The sequence below is a fragment of the Rhamphochromis longiceps genome, linkage group LG22, assembly GCF_057381845.1.
Source record: "Rhamphochromis longiceps isolate RC_006_pf linkage group LG22, R_longiceps_female_GT1.1, whole genome shotgun sequence".
Taxonomy (NCBI): Eukaryota; Metazoa; Chordata; class Actinopteri; order Cichliformes; family Cichlidae; genus Rhamphochromis; species Rhamphochromis longiceps.
This window is the reverse complement of record NC_140577.1, coordinates 5604879-5626801: the sequence shown is the minus strand read 5'-3', so window position 1 is coordinate 5626801 and position 21923 is coordinate 5604879. Positions and strand designations below refer to the sequence as shown.

At 39.8% G+C, this 21923-nt stretch overlaps 1 protein-coding gene across 1 annotated transcript in view; it reads left to right on the top strand.

Annotated features, from left to right (window-relative positions):
• The window catches only part of LOC146643209 (uncharacterized), a 239886-nt gene that overhangs the window by 13797 nt on the left and 204166 nt on the right, over positions 1 to 21923 (top strand). Inside the window, exons 3-4 of the mRNA XM_085396615.1 lie at positions 2451 to 2726; positions 3125 to 3427. Coding sequence (XP_085252741.1) covers positions 2451 to 2726; positions 3125 to 3427 — 579 coding nt within the window. The remainder of the gene's footprint in view (positions 1 to 2450; positions 2727 to 3124; positions 3428 to 21923) is intronic.

Sequence of the window (21923 nt, the reverse complement as noted above, 5' to 3'; positions counted from 1 at the left end):
GTTTACATCGAGTTCATACGAGCTGTTTTTCTAATGTGACGTCTGCTGTTCGTCCACATGAAGCTGAAGAGCAGCCTGTCAGTGTCTTTGATGGTTTATTATGGAGGCGCAGAGCCAGCGCTGCCTCAGGGACACCAGAGATTCCTGCTTTAGTCAAAACTCTTCCTCTCAGTGAGAGAGCTGAATTTGTTTTTAACTCTTTTTGTAGGAGGGATCAGACTTAGATTCATTCTTTTCATCCTCAGTGATTCACATCCTTAAATATGGAAGCTGTTGTTTCATGGAGATATTCCAAAGGTCAGATTTGGAGCGTCTGTGATGAGTTCACGTTTATTAATATTCAGGTAAAATCTGGAAGCTTTGGAGAAACTGTTCACTGCAGCAGCTCAGACTTGACCTTCATTTGTCTAAATCAGAGCGGTGTCGTCAGCTGTGCTGCGATTAACTCTCTGCCAGTGACGCAGATCCTTTTACATCACCTGATTTTACTCGTCTGATAAAACACTAACAGGAAGAGGTGCAGAGAGGCGGAGCCGCCTCGTCTTCTTCCTCCGTGCAGGTTAAATCTGTGGATGTAGCAGCCATCAGTTTATTACAGCTGCTACTGTTTGTGTAGAGTTTTGACTGATGTAGAGAAATAATTACTGAAACTAAATTAGTTTAAAGGCTGAAAGATGAAACGATGCTCCGTGTATCAAAGGCTTTGAGTCCAGCATAACTGAGTCCAGCATCATCGTTGTTCTGCGGCTACGATAAGAGCAGAAACAAACTGGACGCTAACAGTCGATCAGTAAATGATCTTTGTCAGGTTGAGTCGGTGTAGTTCACCTCTGAGTCGTGGTGGTGCAGCTGCTCGTTTTCTAACCTTCTGTCAGACTTCATAAAGAAAAGGAGACGACAGGTTAGAGACGACTTTGACGTTCAGATGTCAGACCGTCAGCACCTGCTGGATCCACAGCAGCTTCCTGACAGCAGCTCGACTCGCTCGCCGTCTCCCTGCAGCGTTCACGCACGCGACAGGTGGTGTCGCTCGCCCTCTCCTCACCTGCTCGCTCCACCTGCTGATCCTCTCAGCTGCTTCCTGTGGTCACTCTCTCTCCTCCTCACTGGCTCCAAAGCGTGAGCTGTAAGGTGTGTGGGCGGGGCATCAAAAAAGCTGTCTTCTTCTGCCATTTTGTAGTTTCTGATGAGCTCACCTCTTCCGCCATTTTATAGTTTTTGATGAGCTCATCTCTTCCGCCATTTTATAGTTTCTGATGAGCTCGCCTCTCCTGTGAGCGCCGCCCAACCAGCCGACCTGGTGACGTAATGAGTGCTGTAACGACCACAAATCAGCGACCAGGAAAATGACTATAAACAAGAATCACTTTGAAACCAACGTTTCTCCCAGAATAAATCACAACGCTCTTAATTTTGTGTCAAAGCTGTAAAATGTGCTGTTTCACGTCCTCTTTAACTCGACATGTTTCCTCACTTTAACCCAAAAAACTCACAGCGACTAAATCCTCAAGTAAAAAACTTGAATCAACTTTCCCTCGTACAAAATAAATGAGACGAACTGAATTAAAAATACTGACGCTCATCTCCAAAATCATCCACAGTACAGACATAATTACATGATCACAGCAGGCCTGTGGTGCCGTGTGACGTAATAAAACGTCACACGGTTAAAATCCTTATACAGGCTCTGGTTGGTGCACATCCATCTTTTCTTCTGTTGTTTCTAAGCCTCCACCCGTCCTCCACTCCACCTCTCTGATCACTACAAGCACTAATTAATTATTATTAATAAAAGCTGGAAAATGAAGTTTGAACGTCGGCGTGATTCTCACGGCCTGCGCTCGCAGCGAGAGCAAAACGCTGCGCCAGGATTAACCGCGCTGCTTGTTTCTGTTAAACTTTTATTGTTATCGTTACTGTTATTATAACACGAGCAGAACCACAGCGGCTCGAGGCCACGAGGACGGAGCGCCGCCGGGAGTCGAATCTGTGGAGCTTCCTGTTAAAGAGGAGAGAGCGTGGATGTGAACAAACATGGCGTCAAAGGCTCCACTTACACTCTTAGTGTATTTCTAGAAACTTCCAACAGGAAGTGATCACAGACATGTGCGACAGGGATAGAGAGACGGGGGGACATAAGAGGGGGAGGAGCCTAACACCTGTCTGTGTGGCTCACCTGAGCAGAGCGAGCACAGACGCGCTCCGTCATGGGAGAACCAACACCTTTAAAAATGATTTCATTTCTTTCTTTTTAAAAAGTCCACAGCATTAAGAAGATTATTTTTTTGGACTGTGTTGAGCCAACACTAGGGGTAGATCATCTTTTTTGGTATTTGTGAATATTTATCTCTGTGGTGCTACAGATAATATCAACTGGTAAAAACTGGCCAGTAGCAACTTACTTAATCTGACTGGTTAACTACAGTATGTACCTTATCTCTCTCTCTTAGGTATCCACGTTCATCAGTTAATGTATGGCTGTGAATGGGATGATGAAACTGAAAAGGTTAATGGATATCAGCAGTATGGTTATGATGGAGAAGACCTCCTAGTACTGGAGCTGAAGACAATGACATGGATTGCTCCGAAACCTCAGGCTGTTCTCAGCAAGCAGAAGTGGGAGAACAGTGGTAACCAAGCACACTGGAGGAACTACCTGACCCAGGAATGTGTTGACTGGTTGAAGAAGTACTGGAACTATGGGAAGAGCTCCCTGATGAGAACAAGTATAATCACATCACCTGATGTTGTTTCACAGACACAACATGCCACTGCTCATTTTTGTCAAAAAAAAAACAAGAGTAACATTAAATTCAAATAAAGACACCTAGTGTTCTCTTTACTGTGCGTCACTCTCTCTGTTTATTCCATTTTCATTTCTTTGCCCTTTACTGTTTTGACACACAGTCAAAACATGAAGTCATAGCTATTCCTGTCTCTTAACCTTTTTAATTTGTTTCAAGTTTGTCATGTCCTTTTTCTTTTCCTTCTAATCTCCACCCTCACCTTCTCCTTTACACATTGAATGACGTGCATTAATTAATATAACTACATTCAGTCAAATAAAATCTACAATATTGAAAAATAATAATAAAGAACCTAAATCATGTTTTGTCTGTTCTAGTCCTTCCCTCAGTGTCTCTCCTCCAGAAGACTCCGTCCTCTCCGGTCAGCTGCCACGCTACAGGTTTCCATCCTAACAGAGCTGAGATGGTCTGGAGGAAAGATGGACAGGAGTTTCACGAGGGCATTCATAAAGGAGAGATCCTCACCAACAATGACGGGACCTTCCAGATGAGTGTCGATCTGGATTTTTCAGCCATTGCACCTGAAGACTGGGAGAGATATGATTGTGTGTTTCAGCTCTCTGGTGTGAATGAGGACATCGTCACCAGACTGGACAAAAAGCTGATCAAGAACAATGGCGGTAAGGCTAGAGTCAGAAGTGATAAACATAAGAAATATACATTTCGTTTGTAATTTTCCTGCAGTTCATGTATTTCTATGTGTGATAGTTGAAAGATGATGCTTATGTAATGTGTCTCTCACTTTCTGTCCCTCCTTTGTAACATGCAACTTTAAGGCCTATGTCAGCAGAAATGTGTTTCAACTTTGATCATCATATGAGTTCAGATAAAGTCCTAAAAAGTGTGTGTGTGTGTGTATATATATATATATATATATATATATATATATATATATATATATATATATATATATATATATATATATATATATATATATATATATACAGATTATAACCTCTAATTTTACAAAACTACAGGACAGTTTGGAAAATTACAAAAAAACCCAGATAAGTATATTTCAGGAAATCAGTATTGTAAGTATTCTCACAGTTAGAAAGCGATTTAAGTATGTCAGAACTTTCTTTCTGCTTAGAATAATTTTATTCAGAAAATAAAACAGGAATAAATTAAATAACAAGACAAACAAGTAGTGACTTTAAACAGGCTAAATTGTCATTGTCAATTTTGTGTTTGGAAAATTTATGTTCTCCTTTTCTAACATTTATTTTTCCTACATCACAGAAAAATCTTCCCCCATCATTCTTCCCATCATTGGTGCTTTGGTTGCTCTTGCTGTCGCTGTGCTTGGATTCCTTATTTACAGAAATAGGACTAATCTGTGCTTTAAGGGTGTGTAATAATGTTTTACCCATAAATAAAGGATTTGTTAATATTTTTCATGACTTTGGTTATACACTGCAAAAAAAGGAAAGGGAAATCAAGACCATTACTGTAAAAAGAAATAATGTATAACAGTTTATAACCATAACAGCTGAAATAATTTATTATTTTCCTTTATTTCAGAAAAACGCCCTGCAACTCGTGAGTAAACCCTGTTTGATCTTTCTCCCTCTCTATAGTAAAAGGGTTTCTGTATTTTATGCTAAAAACTTTTTAAAGTGTCAGTTAAGAGAAGGATGTGGACTTACAATGTGTTTCTGACCTACAGCTCCAGAGAACCGTGAGGTCCAGCAGCAAATGCTTCCTAATGAAGCCTGAATGACAAACAGCCCACTTAACAGTGAGTCAATATCTTAAACAAAGCTGCCTTTAAACAAGGCAAATAAGCTAATATGTGTTTGTTTCTTCTATCACATGTTCTGGCTATAAAATTTAATTTACATGCACTTTTGCGTGATGAAATTGAATAAGTTTATTTCATTAAGATTAAAGTTCTCATCTGTGTATCTTTAGATGATTGAACTAAATAAAACAAATGTTTTAATGTCTTTCACACACAAATTTGGTAGATATTTGATTGAACAAGCAGTATATAATATCTTAAGAATGCTTCAACTATTCTAAATTAATGTATGAAATAAAAATAACAATAATCTTTTTTGTGTTTCTTTAGGTTTATGCATAATTTTTGGACTAAAACAAGAAGCGGTGTCAACTCATTCTGCTCCAATTATTTGGGAGTTCAAAAATTAATCATCAATCATCACACATAAAAATTTTGAATCATGTTGCAGATGCTTGTTAATGTGTTTGAAAATAAGCTGACAGGTATTACAAAACATGACTGGTGACAAATTATTTTGACCAGTTTTTCAATTTCTAAAGACAAGTTACACAAAAATGGCTAATTGGAAATAAGAAAAGCCTTTAAACAACATTCAAAACAGTGAAAGGATCTCAGCAGTCTTCATTCAAATAAAGTTAAATATTTGTGTGTTCATTGGAATCAATTCAATATATTTACTGTTTAGTGTTTCTGGTGTTGGGTTTTCTTGTTAATTGATAAAGCAATTATTTATGCAGATAATGTAAATATACACAGATACACACATCTACCTACATACATTCCTAGTTCAATAAACATACTCTTAGGTTCTGGTGATATTGTGATATAAATATAACAATGCTACAAATTAGCCAGCAAAGGTAAAACATGTAAAGATCTGAGAATTTAAATCACCAAAACTTGTAAATGTAAGTACTTGCTGAACTTTGCTAATCCTACTGGTAAACCTTACCTCACCTCGGGGGAAATGTGTGCTTATTGCCCTCAGTTGGTTAAAGCAGGGGAGGAAATGGACAGATGGGATTCGAATCACTTAGTAGCTGGATTTGTTAATGCTTTCGAGACATGGTTTAGAATTGGTTTCAACAATATCTTTAAATTACTTATTTTCTGGAAAAATACATATCCAGAAAATACATTTGTTACCAATTTGTATTTGCAAATCCAATACATCAGATCAACATATATTGTTCAATTTTCTACATAATTTGCCTTATTAATTTTAATATAAATTAAAATGTGTTGACTTCAGCTAAACCTGAGAAGGTTAGAATTTATGTCTTTGAAGCTATTTGTAGGTTACAATCTTATTGTTGCTTTTATTTTTCTTGATTTAAGATATATTTTGATCTTCGATTTGTTAGATTTTAGTTTAAGTTGAGATTCTGAAGGATTGTGTGATATTTTGTTTATGTTCCTTAAAATACTTTCTGCTCATATTAAGGGACTTGAAGAGGGTTTTTCACTTTCCTATAAATATTTTGAAAGCAGCGATGATTAGATCACTTCTGGTGTTGGTTTGATAGACATTTGTGAGTAAAATTGCTTTATTTTCTTTTGTACTTTTGCTTTTCAATAAAGTCCCCTCTAATCAAAATTACGGTCTTTTTCTTTCCAGTCTTTCCCCATAAAGTCTATACTTAGCTACAGTTTTGTGAATACTACCTAAATAGTGGTAGACTTTCTCCCACTTAAGATTTTAACTTATCACAGTAAGATAAGTAAGTGGCCATTACCTGTCTTCTCCCTTTTTTCCTAGTTTTCCTTTTTACCACTCACTTCCTATTGTGGTTAAAAGTTTACATACACTCATCATAAACATGAATGAGGTCATAAGAAGATCATTTGTAAACTCTTCAAATATGCCATTCTTCTGCAAATGATCTGTTAGCTGTTTGACAACTACTCTTTCAAGAATTTCAAAAATGAAAGGAACGTTGGAGATTGTCCTATAACAAGCCAGCTGGGTCAAGAGATGGCTTTTTAAGTTAAGGTTTAACTACTGCCAGCTTGAAGACCTGTGGTACATCGCTAGAGATGGGTTTATTATATTTCAGTAAGGAGAGAACATTAGAAAGAATGAACATGATTTATTGAGGAACAGAATATAAATGGATGTTTGACTGATGGCCTGTCTCGGTGGAACGGAACCCCAGCTGTGGAAAGGACTAGAGCAGGACCCTGAAAGAAAGAAAGAGATCTTACGTGGCAGAGGTCTGTCGTAAAGCAGGGGTGGGGAACTCAAGGGCTGGTGTCCTGAAGGTTTTAGATATCACCCTGCGTCAACACACCTGAATCAAACGACTAGTTCATCACCAGGCCTCTGGAGAACTTTAAGACATGTTAAGGAGGTAATTTAGCCATTTAAATCAGCTGTGTTGGATCAAGGACACATCTGAAACCTGCAGGACACCGGCCCTTGAGGCCTGGAGTTCCCCACCCCTGTACTACAGGGAAAAGAACATGCGAGTTAGGAGTATGGCACAGGCTAGCAAGGCAAGGAGGGCAAGCAACGTCTGGAAGGATCCCAACCTAGGCTTGAGGCGAGCTTGCTGGAGGGAGCAACAGACTGCCTGAAGTGTCAACATGAATGCTGGGCCCAACAGTGGTCGTCCGATGGTAGACCATGCGAAAAACCTCCATGCAATATGATGGGACACTAGCGAAAGCTAGCTTACACAGCAACGGAGTTCAGCTGAAACGTTTCAGCTAAAACAGTCCACTATTCAACTCTTCCCTTCCAATAAACAACAATGATGGGTTAACAGTGAACAGTAACTAGAGCAGGGCGATATGACCAAAAATATTTATCATGATATACATTTGAAAATTTGCGATAACGATATAACTGACGGTGTAATTTACACTAGACTAAATGCTTTACAACTCCACAACTTTATTAGTGCAAAAAAAACCATCAATGTGTTTTCACTTATACAAGCAGATGTTTTTTATGTGCATTAAAGTTAAAGGCATTTTCAGTGGAAATTGGCCGACATATCCTCAGCATAACCATGTATAATATCCACAAAACTTAAAAGAGGTTATACACATAATACCGTAATATTATGTTGAAGCACAGTATGTATCACTCCGCGAGGCTCCTGCCTACGGTAGCCGTAATGCTCCGACAATCCATCAAGCGGTGCGGCTTCGTAGCTTAGCAAAGTCGTACTGAAATATTTGACAGATTTTCGAGCGCCGTGTACGACATTAAATCGTTTCGAGGTCAGTAAACACAACCAGAATTCATACATAAGGCACACGGGATTATAAGGGGCACTGTTGATTTATTGAAAAATCAAAGGATTGATTTTAAGTGTGCCGTATTTTCTAAAAAACACGGTAATAACAACGGCCCGCTAGCATGCTCTACCAAAAATAGTACTTTGTCGTGTATCTGACGAAAGCTAAACCAGTTCCACACCACTGAGGTTGCAGCATTTTTACAAACCAGTTCTGATTCATCCGTTTCATTCAACGATCCGCTTTCGCCTTTCTCATTCTCCGTCGCCGCCATGCTTTTTCCGCCATGTGCGTATGAAAACAAAGGCACTGCGCATGCGCGTTTTATCCAAATTCTATCGCGATATTTCAACAGTAACACATGTTGCCAAATTCATAGAGTTAAATAGTGAGGAGAGATGAATGAATAATATTGATACTGAATGGTCGTGTCTAAATTCATGGGCCGCATCCTCCTGAGGATGCATTTGTAGGCCGATTACGTCACAGCGTAGTCCCAAGGCTGTCCAAATTCGTAGACTCCTCCGAATGCAGCTGTGTCCTCCTTTTCCCCGAATTTGAAGGATGGGTCGGGTGTGTCCTTTGTGGCCTATCATATCCCAGAATTCATAGCGCGGCCCAGCCAATTCCAGTTTTCAACAATGGCGACCACTACTAAGTTTTTAATATTACTCTTATTACTCTTTCTGGGTCACAAAATAAACTTTTAACATATTTTCAGGCGAGAATGTAGCTGTGTAAACTTCAAATATCTGCTCGGTTTATCAAGATATCACATATTTGCTAAAGTGCTCCAACGTTTTCGGAGACGTCTGTTACCCACCAGCTCGATAGCTAGCTGGGAGGTCAAGGGTCACTAGAGCCGCAGAGAACGTCACAACTCCCAGCACATCATTTTCAGATCACCGCGGTCTTTCGCTGCTCAAGTTAAACGTAATATATAAGTCACTTAGACAACCAAAAAATGTTATTGTTTGGCTTTTTCAGGGTTTTATTTGTTCATGAGTAAATCGGTTTGGCTGAGATTAAAGTTATTAGATTAGGTTAGATAAAATAAAACTTTATTAATCCCCCGGGTGGGCTCCTTTGTTTTCACAAAGCTGAATAAACGTCAAACAGAAAACTGATTAAACAGAAGTGTGAGATGGTCGAGAATTTACACCAGTGTCCTGTTATATTTTAGATAGCAAGGAGCAGAAAGCTGAGTTTATTAAACTCCACCGAGACAGCGGTGACGCAAATCTGAAGACTAGACCGTCCAATTTCACAGCCGTTTACTTCCAGCCTACCCAACCGTCTGAGGACCCGGCCCATCTAGACCGCGAAGGCTGGGTCCTCAGGAGGATGCAGCCCATGAATTTGGACACGACCAATGAACTGATACTCACTCATCTACTCATTTAATGTACTAACAGTACATTTGCATAATGCAGTGGTTCCCAAACTTATTGCGGCTTATTTCACACCTCAAACATTTAGTAAACAATTAAGCAAATACAAGTAATCTGCAATAAATTGCAGGTAGTAATAAAATAAACTACTAACTCTTTTACGCTACGTCCACACCTACACGGGTATTTTTGAAAACGCAGCTGTTTCGTCCACACGTAAACGGCGTTTGGAATCAACGAAAACTGAGATTTTTTAAAACTCCTTTTTTGCGTTTACGTGTGGACGAGGAATACAGAGTTCGTCACACAACGTCAAAGGTATGTGCCTTTTTTCACGTCAGCTGTGCGCCACGTTATTGTTTACATGAGATGAATTTGTAAAAAGTATAATATTATTTTATGCCATGTCATACCCCTAATTAAAGATTGTGAATTATTATGTAGTTTTAGTTTGCATTATTCTCCTGAATTAGAAGAAGCTGATAACTATTGCATTAGTTAAACTGATTTGCATTACATTAGACTGCTGATTTATTGTGAATGAATGATATTGTTTTATGATGCATTATACTGCTGAGTTATAAGAAATACTGTTCGCAGAAAGTCATCGCCTTATTTGTCTGATTAGAAGAGAACAGAACATACTGGAGTTTTCTGCCCCATCTCAGCAGGAGCAGATAAACAGGGAGCCAAGGTTGTAGCTTAGGCGCCGTGTGAGAGAAAGCATGTGAATGTTTAGGCTTTTATGATAAGGTGGAGGCACCAGAGGCTATAAAAGTTTGATCAATGCTCCACCATTTTGAGATCTGAGGCTGTCTGCATACAGTGTCCATCTCCCACACGTGTGATCATTAAAATCATCATTTGACTCAACCCGGCCGGACCAGTGTTGTTATTGTGGTTTTTCTCTTGTCTCCATCCCCAATATTTGAATCCGTAACATTTTGGGGGCTCGTCCTGTGGTATTGGGGTGGAATTTAAAGGTTTGGACGGTCTGAGGTTGTCGAACGGACAGGCACAAGCCAGTGGTCTGACGTGAGTGGGCATAAGCCGGCTTATCTAAAGGTAAGGCACTACCTGTTGAATTATTTCCAAAGTGTGCCAAATTGGACATGATTAAATTAAAAGTCTACTCACTGAAATTACTTGTAGAGGGTCTGTTTTGATTTTAATGAGAATCACCGTGTGTGTTATGCAGTTAAAGTCGGTTAAGGGTATTTAATGAAGTTGAATAAGTATGAAGGTAATAATGCTGGGTTAGAGTCCCAAGGAATTGAGTTAGAGTCTCAAGTAGTTTGGTAGGGAATTGGTTGGCTGCTCTTTAGAGATTAGGCCATAGGCTGTTCCAGAAGAAACAGATACTGGTTGATTGATTACAAAAAAGTTAGACTTTCTTCGGTTGGACCCGTTAACTTAAATTTGTCAAAATTGTTAGGTGCTGAATCTGTCAGGCCTGTCAGTGGTTGTAAATATAAGACGTCTTTGTAATATAAAATAATAGAGTTTTGTCTGAGCTTTGTGTGACCCTGTGTGTGACGACAGCGCACTGCAGCGCTGCGAGCTATTTTTAGACTGTGTGTGAACATGCAAATGAGCTGCGAAGCGCACAGAGGACTGTTGTTGCTGTTTAGCGTGTTTTTGAGTTTTATAATTATGATTTGCAAACAATGATACATGCCTGTAATTAAAACGCTGATTTTGCTGATTATAATATTACAAATAAGGTTTTGAATGACTACGGTGAATGTTTGAGGTTTGGCTGGGTTTTGATATAGAAGAGACAAAATGGGCTTGATTAAGACCGGCACTTCAGTCGGCAGAGTAAGATTGTGATAAAAATGATATTAAATAAATCTCTTATTGTGTTGATACAGGTGGCTACGGGCCTGGACCAACTGCCCCCCACGAGCACACAAAAAGTTGAATTAATCCATCTATAAACGCACATACACGCAATGAAGAAACAGCTTACATTCATGAACACGTGAAGATTTTCCAGCAAGTTTAAAGCAGTGAAACTTAACATACACCCGTCGTTAAATAATAAAGTTGATCCACCACTAACAAATAAACTCCCTGGGTTGCAGGACAACAACTTAACTTCAAAAAAAAATAAAATAAAAAAAAAAGACACTGGTCTGACCAACCAGTGATAACACGACAAATTTAGTGGCTAGAAAAGTCAAATTGTGACATGATTTCTGCCGACTGATTAATATAAGTGATTACTGAATGAAAGAAAATTCCATTTTTGTGCTTTTAAACATGATCTTAAGAATTTTAACATGTACCTGTGTTGTCCTGTCAGCTTGGTGGGTTATGAGTTTATTATATGATATATTATATATATATGAGAAAAAACAAAAAAAAGGGGGAGAGAAGGTTGACACAGGGCTTGGCCCCGGTGTTTCTCCCCTCTCTGAATGACACAGCCAATAAAACATCATTCTGGTTCGTTCGTTTTGTTTTTGTTTTGTTTTGTTTTTTCTCTTTATGTTTGATTACAGGCTGCCTTGTCGACCCAGAAAGCCGAGGCTGACCCTGGAATCCTGCTCTCCCTCCCTACCATCTTTGCTCTCTCCTCCACCATCTTGGATGTGACCCTGACCAAATGCTATAGCAGCTGGACACACAACAACAACTTGAAGATGTCAACAGCGCTGCAGGAAAACGATCTTATGCAGCGGAGACGGAGAGCGTTAAATCCAAGGCCCATTTCACTACACGGGGGAGATTTCCAGACAGCTTCAGCTGACAGAGTTGTGACGAGACGCCTATTAAGCCTGGAGGAAAAGTGAGGCCGAGCAAAACAACGCTGACCTTAACCACTCTGCATCAAAGCTGTGCAGGACAGTGATGGACCAACACTGATGATCGGGCAGCAAAAATGGCGTGCCAGAGACAGGAGGAGTAACTGAGGTCAGGAGGCACCTCAGAATGGACAAAAGCACCAGGAGAAAATAAGCTGAAGGCACAGGTGTCGGGGCTCGGCCAGGAGCTCACCTCTGAGAAGAGCCGAACAGCAGAGCTGCAGAAGGCCGTGGAGCAAAGTAAGGGAAACATCAATGGACTTCAATCTGATGTGTACGGAAAAGACTGAGGTTTCTGTCCTCAGTAAGAGCTCAAGACATCAGAGCAGAAACTGAGCATGGCTCAAGAGGAGCTGGCTGAGAATCGAACCCATCAGACTTGCAGTCCCAGCCACTGGACGTGAAGTCAGGCCGGAGCTTGCTGGGGCCAGATGAGCATCCCAGAAACTTCCTTGAGGCCTTTGTTAAGCTAACAGAACAGACACTGAGGTCTTCCACTGGGGAAGTTGCTGCTGCAGACTCTCATTTACACTCTCTGGAGGTCAGCCGTTTCCGCCTGCAACAAACGGACAGCAGCTGCACTTGTGCAGGCACAGAAACGGACTCCTCATACATGGGATATCTACGACTGAGGGGCGAGTGTCGTGGAGGTATTGACACAGTGAGGAGGAAGAGGATACGGTGTCTGGACTGGCAGATCCCAGCAGCTCAGACCCCCAGACTTCAGGAGTGATGGAGCGCTGGGAGCTTCTGCAGGCTCAGGACCTCAGCAAGGACATGAGAACAAAGCAGAACGAGCAGCAGTGGCTGCAGCTGAACTCTGACCTGAACAAAAACCTTGACTTGGCTGGGAGAAACAGAGGAAGAGCTGGCGCAGCAGCGTAGACTGGAGTTTGACATAAGACATCCAGATGATTGAGCTGCGTATCAAAACCCTGAAGGAGCTACAGAAGCAAAAGGGTCAAGCTAAGGAGGAGTGGAATAAGGAGAAGATGCAGGATACTGGAGAAACGGACTGCCCCAATCGGGGCCAGAACCAGTATGGACAGAACGTTAACCAGCATCACCAATGGATGCAAACATACTGAAATGGAGGAGGGCAGGACCCCAGGGCACGCTTCAGGCCGTGGTTTACCCAGAACACCAGAACAGGAAAGTGATGAACACAAACACGCACACAAACACACACATCTACATGCACTGACGCAGAATGAAAAGAAACATATATATGAACATATGCAATCGTTGATTGAGTGAGAACTGACGCACACACACACACAAATCGAAATGCTGATTTAATTCACTGAGAAGTGATGCACACACAAGCTGATGCAATGAAGAATGCTTTACTAACAAATGCTGCACACAAACATCCAAATACGGAATCGGTTACAACAACAAGAACCCATTGATTATTTATTGGTTAAATGCATTTCATGTCGCCCAGAGGGCATTTGTGTAGATTTAGGGGACAGGGTTTAAAGCAGTTTGGTTATGAAAACAATGTCTGTGCGTGATGTCTGTTTATGGCTCAAGGCCTCCACTGAATTGTTTACTGTGCTTCACACAGTCTAACGAGGAGCAGTGGCACAGAGTGAAAATGATGAATGAACGGTGTGAGTTTTATTTCGGAGAGAATATGAAAAGGTTGTGTTGATTCAACTTAGTTGTTTAAGTTTCTGCCAAAGCAAAGCGTTCGTGTGTAACCAGTGTCCACTGTTGAAGCAAGTAAATCCAACATGTTTTGTTGGTGCTAAAAGAAAAAAGGAGTCACGGTAAGTGTATGCCTACACAATATTGTGTGTGAAGTTTTGGTTGATTTTTGAGTTTTGCTTGACACAAGGTGGATTTTATCAGTGAAGTTTGGATTGTTTTCTTTCTCCAAGAGAGGGGAAGATGGTTTATGTTTGGACATGTTTGCAATGGGCCCCCAGTATTTGTTATTATATGAGTACTTTATTGGCTACGTTTTGTTTTGCTTTTGTTACAGTGCACTGAGATAAGAACATCTGAGAGGTGTAACCCACTGGTGGTGATATTTTGGTATTTTGTGAGTCCCTGATTTAACAGATCGGCTCCTTAATCCAGGCCTGAGAGATTGAACTTTAAAGCGCTATAAAATATTTCTACTGAAAACAGTCGTAAAGTGTTTTTCTCCATGATTACAATGGGCTTGGGAGAAATTCACTTATATGGGACACGGATCACATGAGAAGTCCTGAGCCTAAAAGGATTGCAGCGAGTCAATCCGGTCCAAAAAAACAAGGAACTGTTTTCCTTTAAAATGATGACGTCATCTTGCTGGTGAGGGAGCTTCGAGTAGTTTGCGCGTGGAGCTCCATTATCAGCAATATCTGGTATGAATGTGTGTGGATGTATGCATGTGACTGGACTGTGATGGACTGACGACTAAAAGTTTTAACTGACTTGATACTAAGACAAAAATGGTACCGACTTTAGGATTAGTAAATGTCCATAAACAATTCACCCAGTCTGTAAAAGAAGGGTGGATGTTTTGTCTTGCTTTGTTTTGTTTTTGCGAGAACAGAAGAATGACAGAGACGAAAGGGTGAACTGCAGACTTAACCCTTTGGTTGCTAATTTTGAGTTATTGAGGTTTGCATTAAGAAAATTGTATTTAGTAGCTGTGTTTCGATTAATATATCACATTATATTGTTAGGAATGGTAAATGCTAAAGTGAAGAAAAGGTCCGTTTTCATTCAGGACTGAACATGTTATTGTTAACCATAGCAGGCCACTGTAAAAAGTCAATTAACGGTTATAAAAAAAATAAATAAAAAAAATAAAAAATCCTCCACTGAGGTCTATGAATAATAGGGGAATGATAGACTTGCCAAACTCAAAAGAGAGATGTAATGATAAACACTGGTCCCCGCCTTTCGGGTGCTTTTTTGAAATAGTCAGCAATTTAAAACTAAGAGAGAACCGACAGGGGTGGTACTGCACAAGAACAAGAGTAATATAAAGTAAAATATTGTGTTTAGCTTTGAGAAGTTTAAATTAAAATGTCCCATTACACTCAGAGGATCAATATGAAGTTCAATATATGCTAATTTTGAATGAAGTACATGACTGGTGACTGTTCTGTCCTGAGCTTTTGTTTTTACAGCACCCGCTTGACCACACCAACAGTTTCTCGCCACCGAAAAAGGGTACTTGCAAAGAATAGAGAATGGGGAGAAATATCATCTAAACTGGGAAAGGTAAGCCCCAAAGGGGGTGATAACGCCATAACTTTCACTTATGGTCAAATTCTCAAAATTTGACCCCAAACTTGAAAATTCTTCAAACATTTAGAGACAAAGTGGAGGCTTAGATAAACATAATGTCGTAAACCATATAAGGATGGAGTATTTGACTCAATAAGATAGTGAAATAACACGCAGTAAAATGTTGATCATGTTGAGCATGTTTAATCCAGTGTGCAGAGCAAGGTTATTATTATTAAAGAAAACAAATGAAATAACGAAAACTAGAAGTGGAAAAACGTTTGCTTTAACGGAAATAACAAATAAAATAACAAAAAAACTAACTAAAACTGTAATGAATGTTCACAAAATTAGCCAAAGTCAATTGGATTTATTGTAAAATGTGTTTAGTTTCATTGATGTGTGCGTGCCCTACAATAGCTTAGTCAAGGCGCTACGGTAGTCGAGTCGTGTGTGTTGCTGCTCCGTCCACGCGCAGAATCATGTCAGGGAAGTCGGGAGAAAGCGCCAGAGTCCAATTGAGGATCACTTTGAATATGACTGTTTTTTAGATACAGTAAGAGTCTTGTAGTGGAGAGAGACACAATGTCCTCCTGAGACCCAAAGAAAAAGAGGGAAAAAGGAAAAATATTTTCGTTTTTTCTTTTTCTTTTTTCTTTTTTTCCTTTAGATAAATCAAGTGTTATTAAAATAACAATCTTATAAAATGTAGATCAGGGACCAACTTAGAAGTCACTGACACTTCACTAGCTGTAAACCATTGGTTCAGGAATAAGTGATGGCACTGAGCTTTCTATTTCACAAAAGTCAATTCATTTATGATATCTGAGGAAGTACTGTGATTTTTATTTGAAGACACAAAGGAACATTTGGCACTTCCCACATCTCACATATGTTTTATTGTTGCACCCAACCATCTACAATGGAAATGCCTTGGACTGTTAACCATTTCAGGCAAGCTTTTTCTTGAGTTTTGGAGAGAACTCTTCATGACTGATATCATTCAAGTCTTGTCCATATGTTTGTCCCAGGTTTCTCAGTCAAGAGGAGCTCGAACTCCAGATATGGTGAATCCTTTTCGCATATTGAGATCACTGATAACTTTCAGCAACGACGTGATCTTGTAGAAACAATTAGGGGCCATGGATTCATCTATAATTGCGACTCTTATTTTTTACTTTATTGGAAAACATTTCTGCATTTTACCGAGATTTTATTTTTAACTTAAAATCAAAAATTCCAGATTCTCCTACATATCGGTTTTGAACCAGATACAATGATAGATATCAGGTGGCCCTGTGTTTTTCTCTATTACACCTGCCACTGCATCTCGATAATCTTTGTGTAGTTCCTACTGGGGTCTCACCCTCTCCTATTTGGCTCACATGACTCTCATCCTTTGAAAAAACTATGCTTGAATCTCGCTCAGTTATTCTGTTAAGAATTCTCCCTGCCTTTGTTAAAGAGTTGTCTACTAGGAAAAAGTGAAATAAAATATAGGTATAAAGTCCCGACGTGCACTACAGTACACATTAAAAGAGTCGGCATGTTCTCCGTGAAACTAAATAAGCTTAAAAAACCCTCAAATTGTTTATTAGATGTTTATTTTCGAAAAAAAATAAAAATCTGAGTTTAACAAAACGTTTCAGATGAAAATATCAAGTTTATCTCTCTTGCTTCCATAAAATGTGCTTGTGGGCATGCCGGCCATTTTAAAAAAGGAGGGAAAAACAATTGGTAAGGCCACACCCCCACACATGTGATATAATTTTAAAGGTACTGTTGTCCTCTTTAAGAAATATCAGGACTTAGAAGAGTGGTAAGTGGAGTATGAGAGCTACAAGCGAAAACTAAATGTACACTACAGTGCGCTAAAATAAATTACTGGGTCGTCAGGGGGTTATGAGGGACATTTATAAAACAAAAGTCCCACAAACCTTGAAGTGCACTTGAAAAGCTCACACAAGAAGGTTAATCTAGCTTACCTTGAATAGCTCATCAGGGGGAGCACACTCTCCCTTTTGAAGAGCTCCCCCACTTAACCAGCATCCTCAGGAAACAGCTAACCCCAGATAGTGCAGCGTGATGCATCCCGGGACAACGGGACTAGGACGTCTAAATAATTGTGTGAGTCAATCACCTTCAAAAGGTTTATCAATTAACTTGAACCAAAATTAGGAACACGCAGTGCTGCAAGAGTTAATAGTCTTAATACCCAAGGATAAGCAGAAGAGCATGGCTGATATGATGAAACCGGGATTTTGTTACACTTAATTTTTGCAAAATACAAATAAAACTATAACTGACACTAATCATAATTAAACTGAAACTGAGGATTTTCAGAAAATAAAAACTAGACTAAACTAGCAAAGAATTGGTAAAAACTGATTACAACTGGTATAAACATCAGGACTGATGACTATTGAAAATCTGGAGGCAAAACTAAATGTAAATGAAAACTAATGGAAATGGCAAAACGATTATAACCCTGGTGCAGAGATTGGCGAATCTGACCAGGATATGTTATAAAATGGATTGTCGTAACAGTCAGCGTTAAAGTCACTTCGGCAGTCCAGACTAAGATGGCGTTGAACATCTTTAGGGCTGAAAAGGGTTGGTGTGACCAAGGTGTGGTTTGGCTTGTTGTATGTATATTTTGAGATCAGATGGCTCTGGATGGACCAGTTACCAGGCCATGGAAGGTGGACAGACTCATTAAATGAGGAAAAGGAATTTTCTGGGATTGGAGATCCTCTGGGTGAGTGGTTGACTAATAGCATGCATAAAATAAAAGCTATCTGTTGTTATTAATTGGTAATAGATTGATAATTGGCCACATTTACAGTTGTATTAACTTGTTGTGGACATAGTCGACTTCAAGTTTAAGTACTCTAATTAACAGGTTGAAAATAGTGACACTAAAGGAAGAATATGCAGCGCCAGTGACGGTGGAGCTCAGTGATGAATCAGGTGAGCTGCATTCATGGCTGAATCAAAACAGAGTTTCCCCTGCTGTGGTCAGTGAGGGAGAAACCAGGAGAAGGTCAAATTTAAGAGAGCCATCTATAAACGTTTATGTGTCAAATTAAACGGGACAAAAGGGGGTGTTTTACTGTTATTTTCACATCGGCATTATTATTGTATCAGAATCAAGTAATAAGCATTGCATTGATCATCATTTATTGAAGCTTTTGACACTATACTAACATTTGCGTTCCAGTGATTGCTATAACCTCAGGTTGATCTTTTATTCACAGGTGTTAGGATAACCATATAATCTTTCTTTGCAGGTGTAACCATGATCATTTTTATACATATTGCAGTTTGTTGCTCATTATAGAGTTGTGCTCAAGTTAATAAGGGTTAAAAGCTACAGTCAGCGCGATGTTTGGCTGATCTATGGACTCGAGTGACTTGGAGAAAAGAAGGCCGCACGCGCTTACACACCACTGATACCATATTATTCTTTGTTATCTTTTAATCAATTATGTCTTTTGCTAAGCTTAAGTAGTGGTAGTTGATTAAACGACATTTATTAAAATATTAAATACCTGAGTCAGAACATTACGTGCAGGTTGACTTAACAATCTGGGAAACCTTGTAGCTGCCTAACCTTTTCTTTGCATGTTCTAGCTACATTGATTTGACCCATTGGAATATGTCAAAAAAGGGGGGGAAGTTGGATTTTAATATGAAACAAGGATTATTTGAACATTTTTATACCATAATTGTCGGGCTATAAGCCGCTACTTTTTCCACAAGCTTTGAACCCTGCGGCTTTTAGTCAGGTGCAGCTTTTCTATGGATTGTCCATGATTTTTGTCATATCGTAAGATTTGTTTTGTTTGTTCCGCTGTTGTACGGCACTACGTTGCCTGGCGGAAGGGCATGTGATCAGACACACAGTATCGGTGTTCAAGAGTGGTATGTTGGTCACATGTCCATCCGCCAGGCAACATAGTGCCGTACAAGTAGCACGAAAAACAAACTTCAAAGTAGCGCTACACGTTCAGCGGGAGTCATGGATGGTGTGCGGCGATAAACTTGCGAAAAGCAAGTTATGCTCAACTCCACCGGTGGAATCTGACAGCCTGGAAAAGTGTGAAAACATCCATCCATCCACCTGAGCCTAAAAGGTAGTCTGAATCTATTTTTCTGGTGTGCTGTAGGTTATTGTTATGTACTACATTTGTTACTCGTTTATGAAGCACAGTACATGTTTCCTACTTGTAATTACCGCTACTTGTACATATACCTACAAAGTTATGCAAATATGTACCCATAACTTGTTTTTCAAAATATTAATAAAAGAGGTGTGTCTCCAAACAGCCATCTCTTTCCTGACAATTCGCTTTGTGCATATTCTCTTACATATGATAAGTCAACATTGAAACACCTGCGGCTTTTAGTCAGGTGCGGCTAATGTATGTACAAAACAGGATTTTCCCCTGATTTTAGCTTGTGCGGCTAATATTCAGGTGCGCTCTGTAGTCCGGGAAATACGGTAACTTCATTTGTGTCTTGAATACCTTAGGTATGGTAAAGCTTAAGCTAATAGTGGCCCGAGAAGTTTCCAGACTTTTTAGAGAATCAGTGAGAAGCATAAATCATTATTTCCATGTTTAAGTATCAATCATTGAAATGAACTGAATAGCGTTTAGAAGATTCGTTAATCTGTTTGTCTTTTGTTAAAAAGAGGGGTTTCAATAATTTTCAGACACACCTTGCAAATGTGCTTATAATGAGTTGGCACTCAGCCTTTTGAAGGTCAGAAGCTTCGTTCGGCGTGATGGTCCGGACTGATAAAGTGTAGGAAATGCCTTGAGTGCAGAGGGCTAAATGCAAACACGCTTACACACACATAGTATATGATTAGAATAAGTCCCTGGGACATTCTGAATGTTTTAGGCCAATTCTGAGTCACCAGAAGGTCAGTAGATAACAACATTAGATTATTAGAGCTAGGCAGAGAGGTGTTTTGGTTTTCTGTCTCTTACAGAGAAAGGAACAGACACCAGACGAGGTTACAGATATGCGAGGATCCTTCGCAGCGGAAACAGATACGCTGACTGCCGAGACACCAATTGGGTCCAAGGGTCATGGCGTTTGGGCTCTGGGTAGTCACCTCAAAAGGATGGATCCCATAAATACAGCAATAACCATGAAGGGGTTGGCGGAAATCCGGGAACACCAGACCAACGAGGTTCGAGAGGCTCTTGGACAAAAGGGGGACACGTTCCGGTTCCTTTTTCTGGAGGATACACAGGATACACAGGACCGGAGGATACACAGATCGTTGTTTGAAATCGGGGCAGAATAATCCCCTGATCTGTGCCACGACTGAGGGGTTGTCTAACCCCTGAGGTTGAAGAAAAAGAGCAGAGGATCAGCCAACTGGAAGATACTGGCAGCTGCAGCAATAAAATAAAGGTTAAAAGCTCCTTGGACAGAGGTTCTAGTCTGAGTACGTCTGAAGGGTATAAGGTAGCACCAAATAAAGCTGTGGGAGAACTGGGGAGTGATGGAGGTGTCATCTGTACCTGCTACTGTTGTAATAATAGTTTTTCTTGCACCTGACCTGCGCAAACACAGAGGTCATCTCACATATGGTTTGCGTATCAGGGGGACAAAGGGCCTCAGGAGTGAGAAGAAATGAACCCGGCCACACTGGATTACAGGGTGTTGGTGAGCTCTTTATTCTAATGAGCTCATCAGGGGGAATTGTTAGATTATAATATTATTTTATGCCATGTTAGACCCCTAATTAAAGATTGTGAATTATTATGTAGTTTTAGTTTGCATTATTCTCCTGAATTAGAAGAAGCTGATAACTATTGCATTAGTTAAACTGATTTGCATTACATTAAACTGCTGATTTATTGTGAATGAATGATATTGTTTTATGATGCATTATATTGCTGAGCTATAAGAAATACTGTTCGCAGAAAGTCATCGCCTTATTTGTCTGATTAGAAGAGAACAGAATATGCTGGAGTTTTCTGCCCCATCTCAGCAGGAGCAGATAGACGGGGAGCCAAGGTCGTAGCTTAGGCGCTGTGTGAGAGAAAGCATGTGAATGTTTAGGCTTTTATGATAAGGTGGGGGCACCAGAGGCTATAAGAGTTTGATTAATGCTCCACCATTTTGAGATCTGAGGCTGTCTGCATACAGTGTCCATCTCCCACGCGTGTGATCATTAAAATCATCGTTTGACTCAACCCGGCCGGACCAGTGTTGTTATTGTGGTTTTTCCTCTTGTCTCCATCCCCAATATTTGAATCCGTAACAAATTGCAGAATGGCAGATAGAGACAAAATACTGTTAATCTGACTATCTGCAGGTTTTACACGCTTACATATACACACGCAGTTACTGTCCCTCCATTTACAAAGGCAGAGGCGTCACGGTGTGATTATTTTACGTGTAGTTGTTTTTTTTTTCCTGTGTAATAATATTCAACATTGCTATCAATACATTTTTTCAAAAAATGCCTCTCTGTGCCAAATGGATTTAAAAACATAAACAACTGTTGGATACTGTTTGTCTGTGATTTGAACCTGGGAACAAATCGTGTGAGGATCAGCCTGATATTATTTGTATCCCGCTGTAACTTTACTGTATAAAGTATAGTATGTATATCTCCAAAATGTCAGGAGTAGTTAGTCATTACAAGAAGTGTTTGTGAACTAAA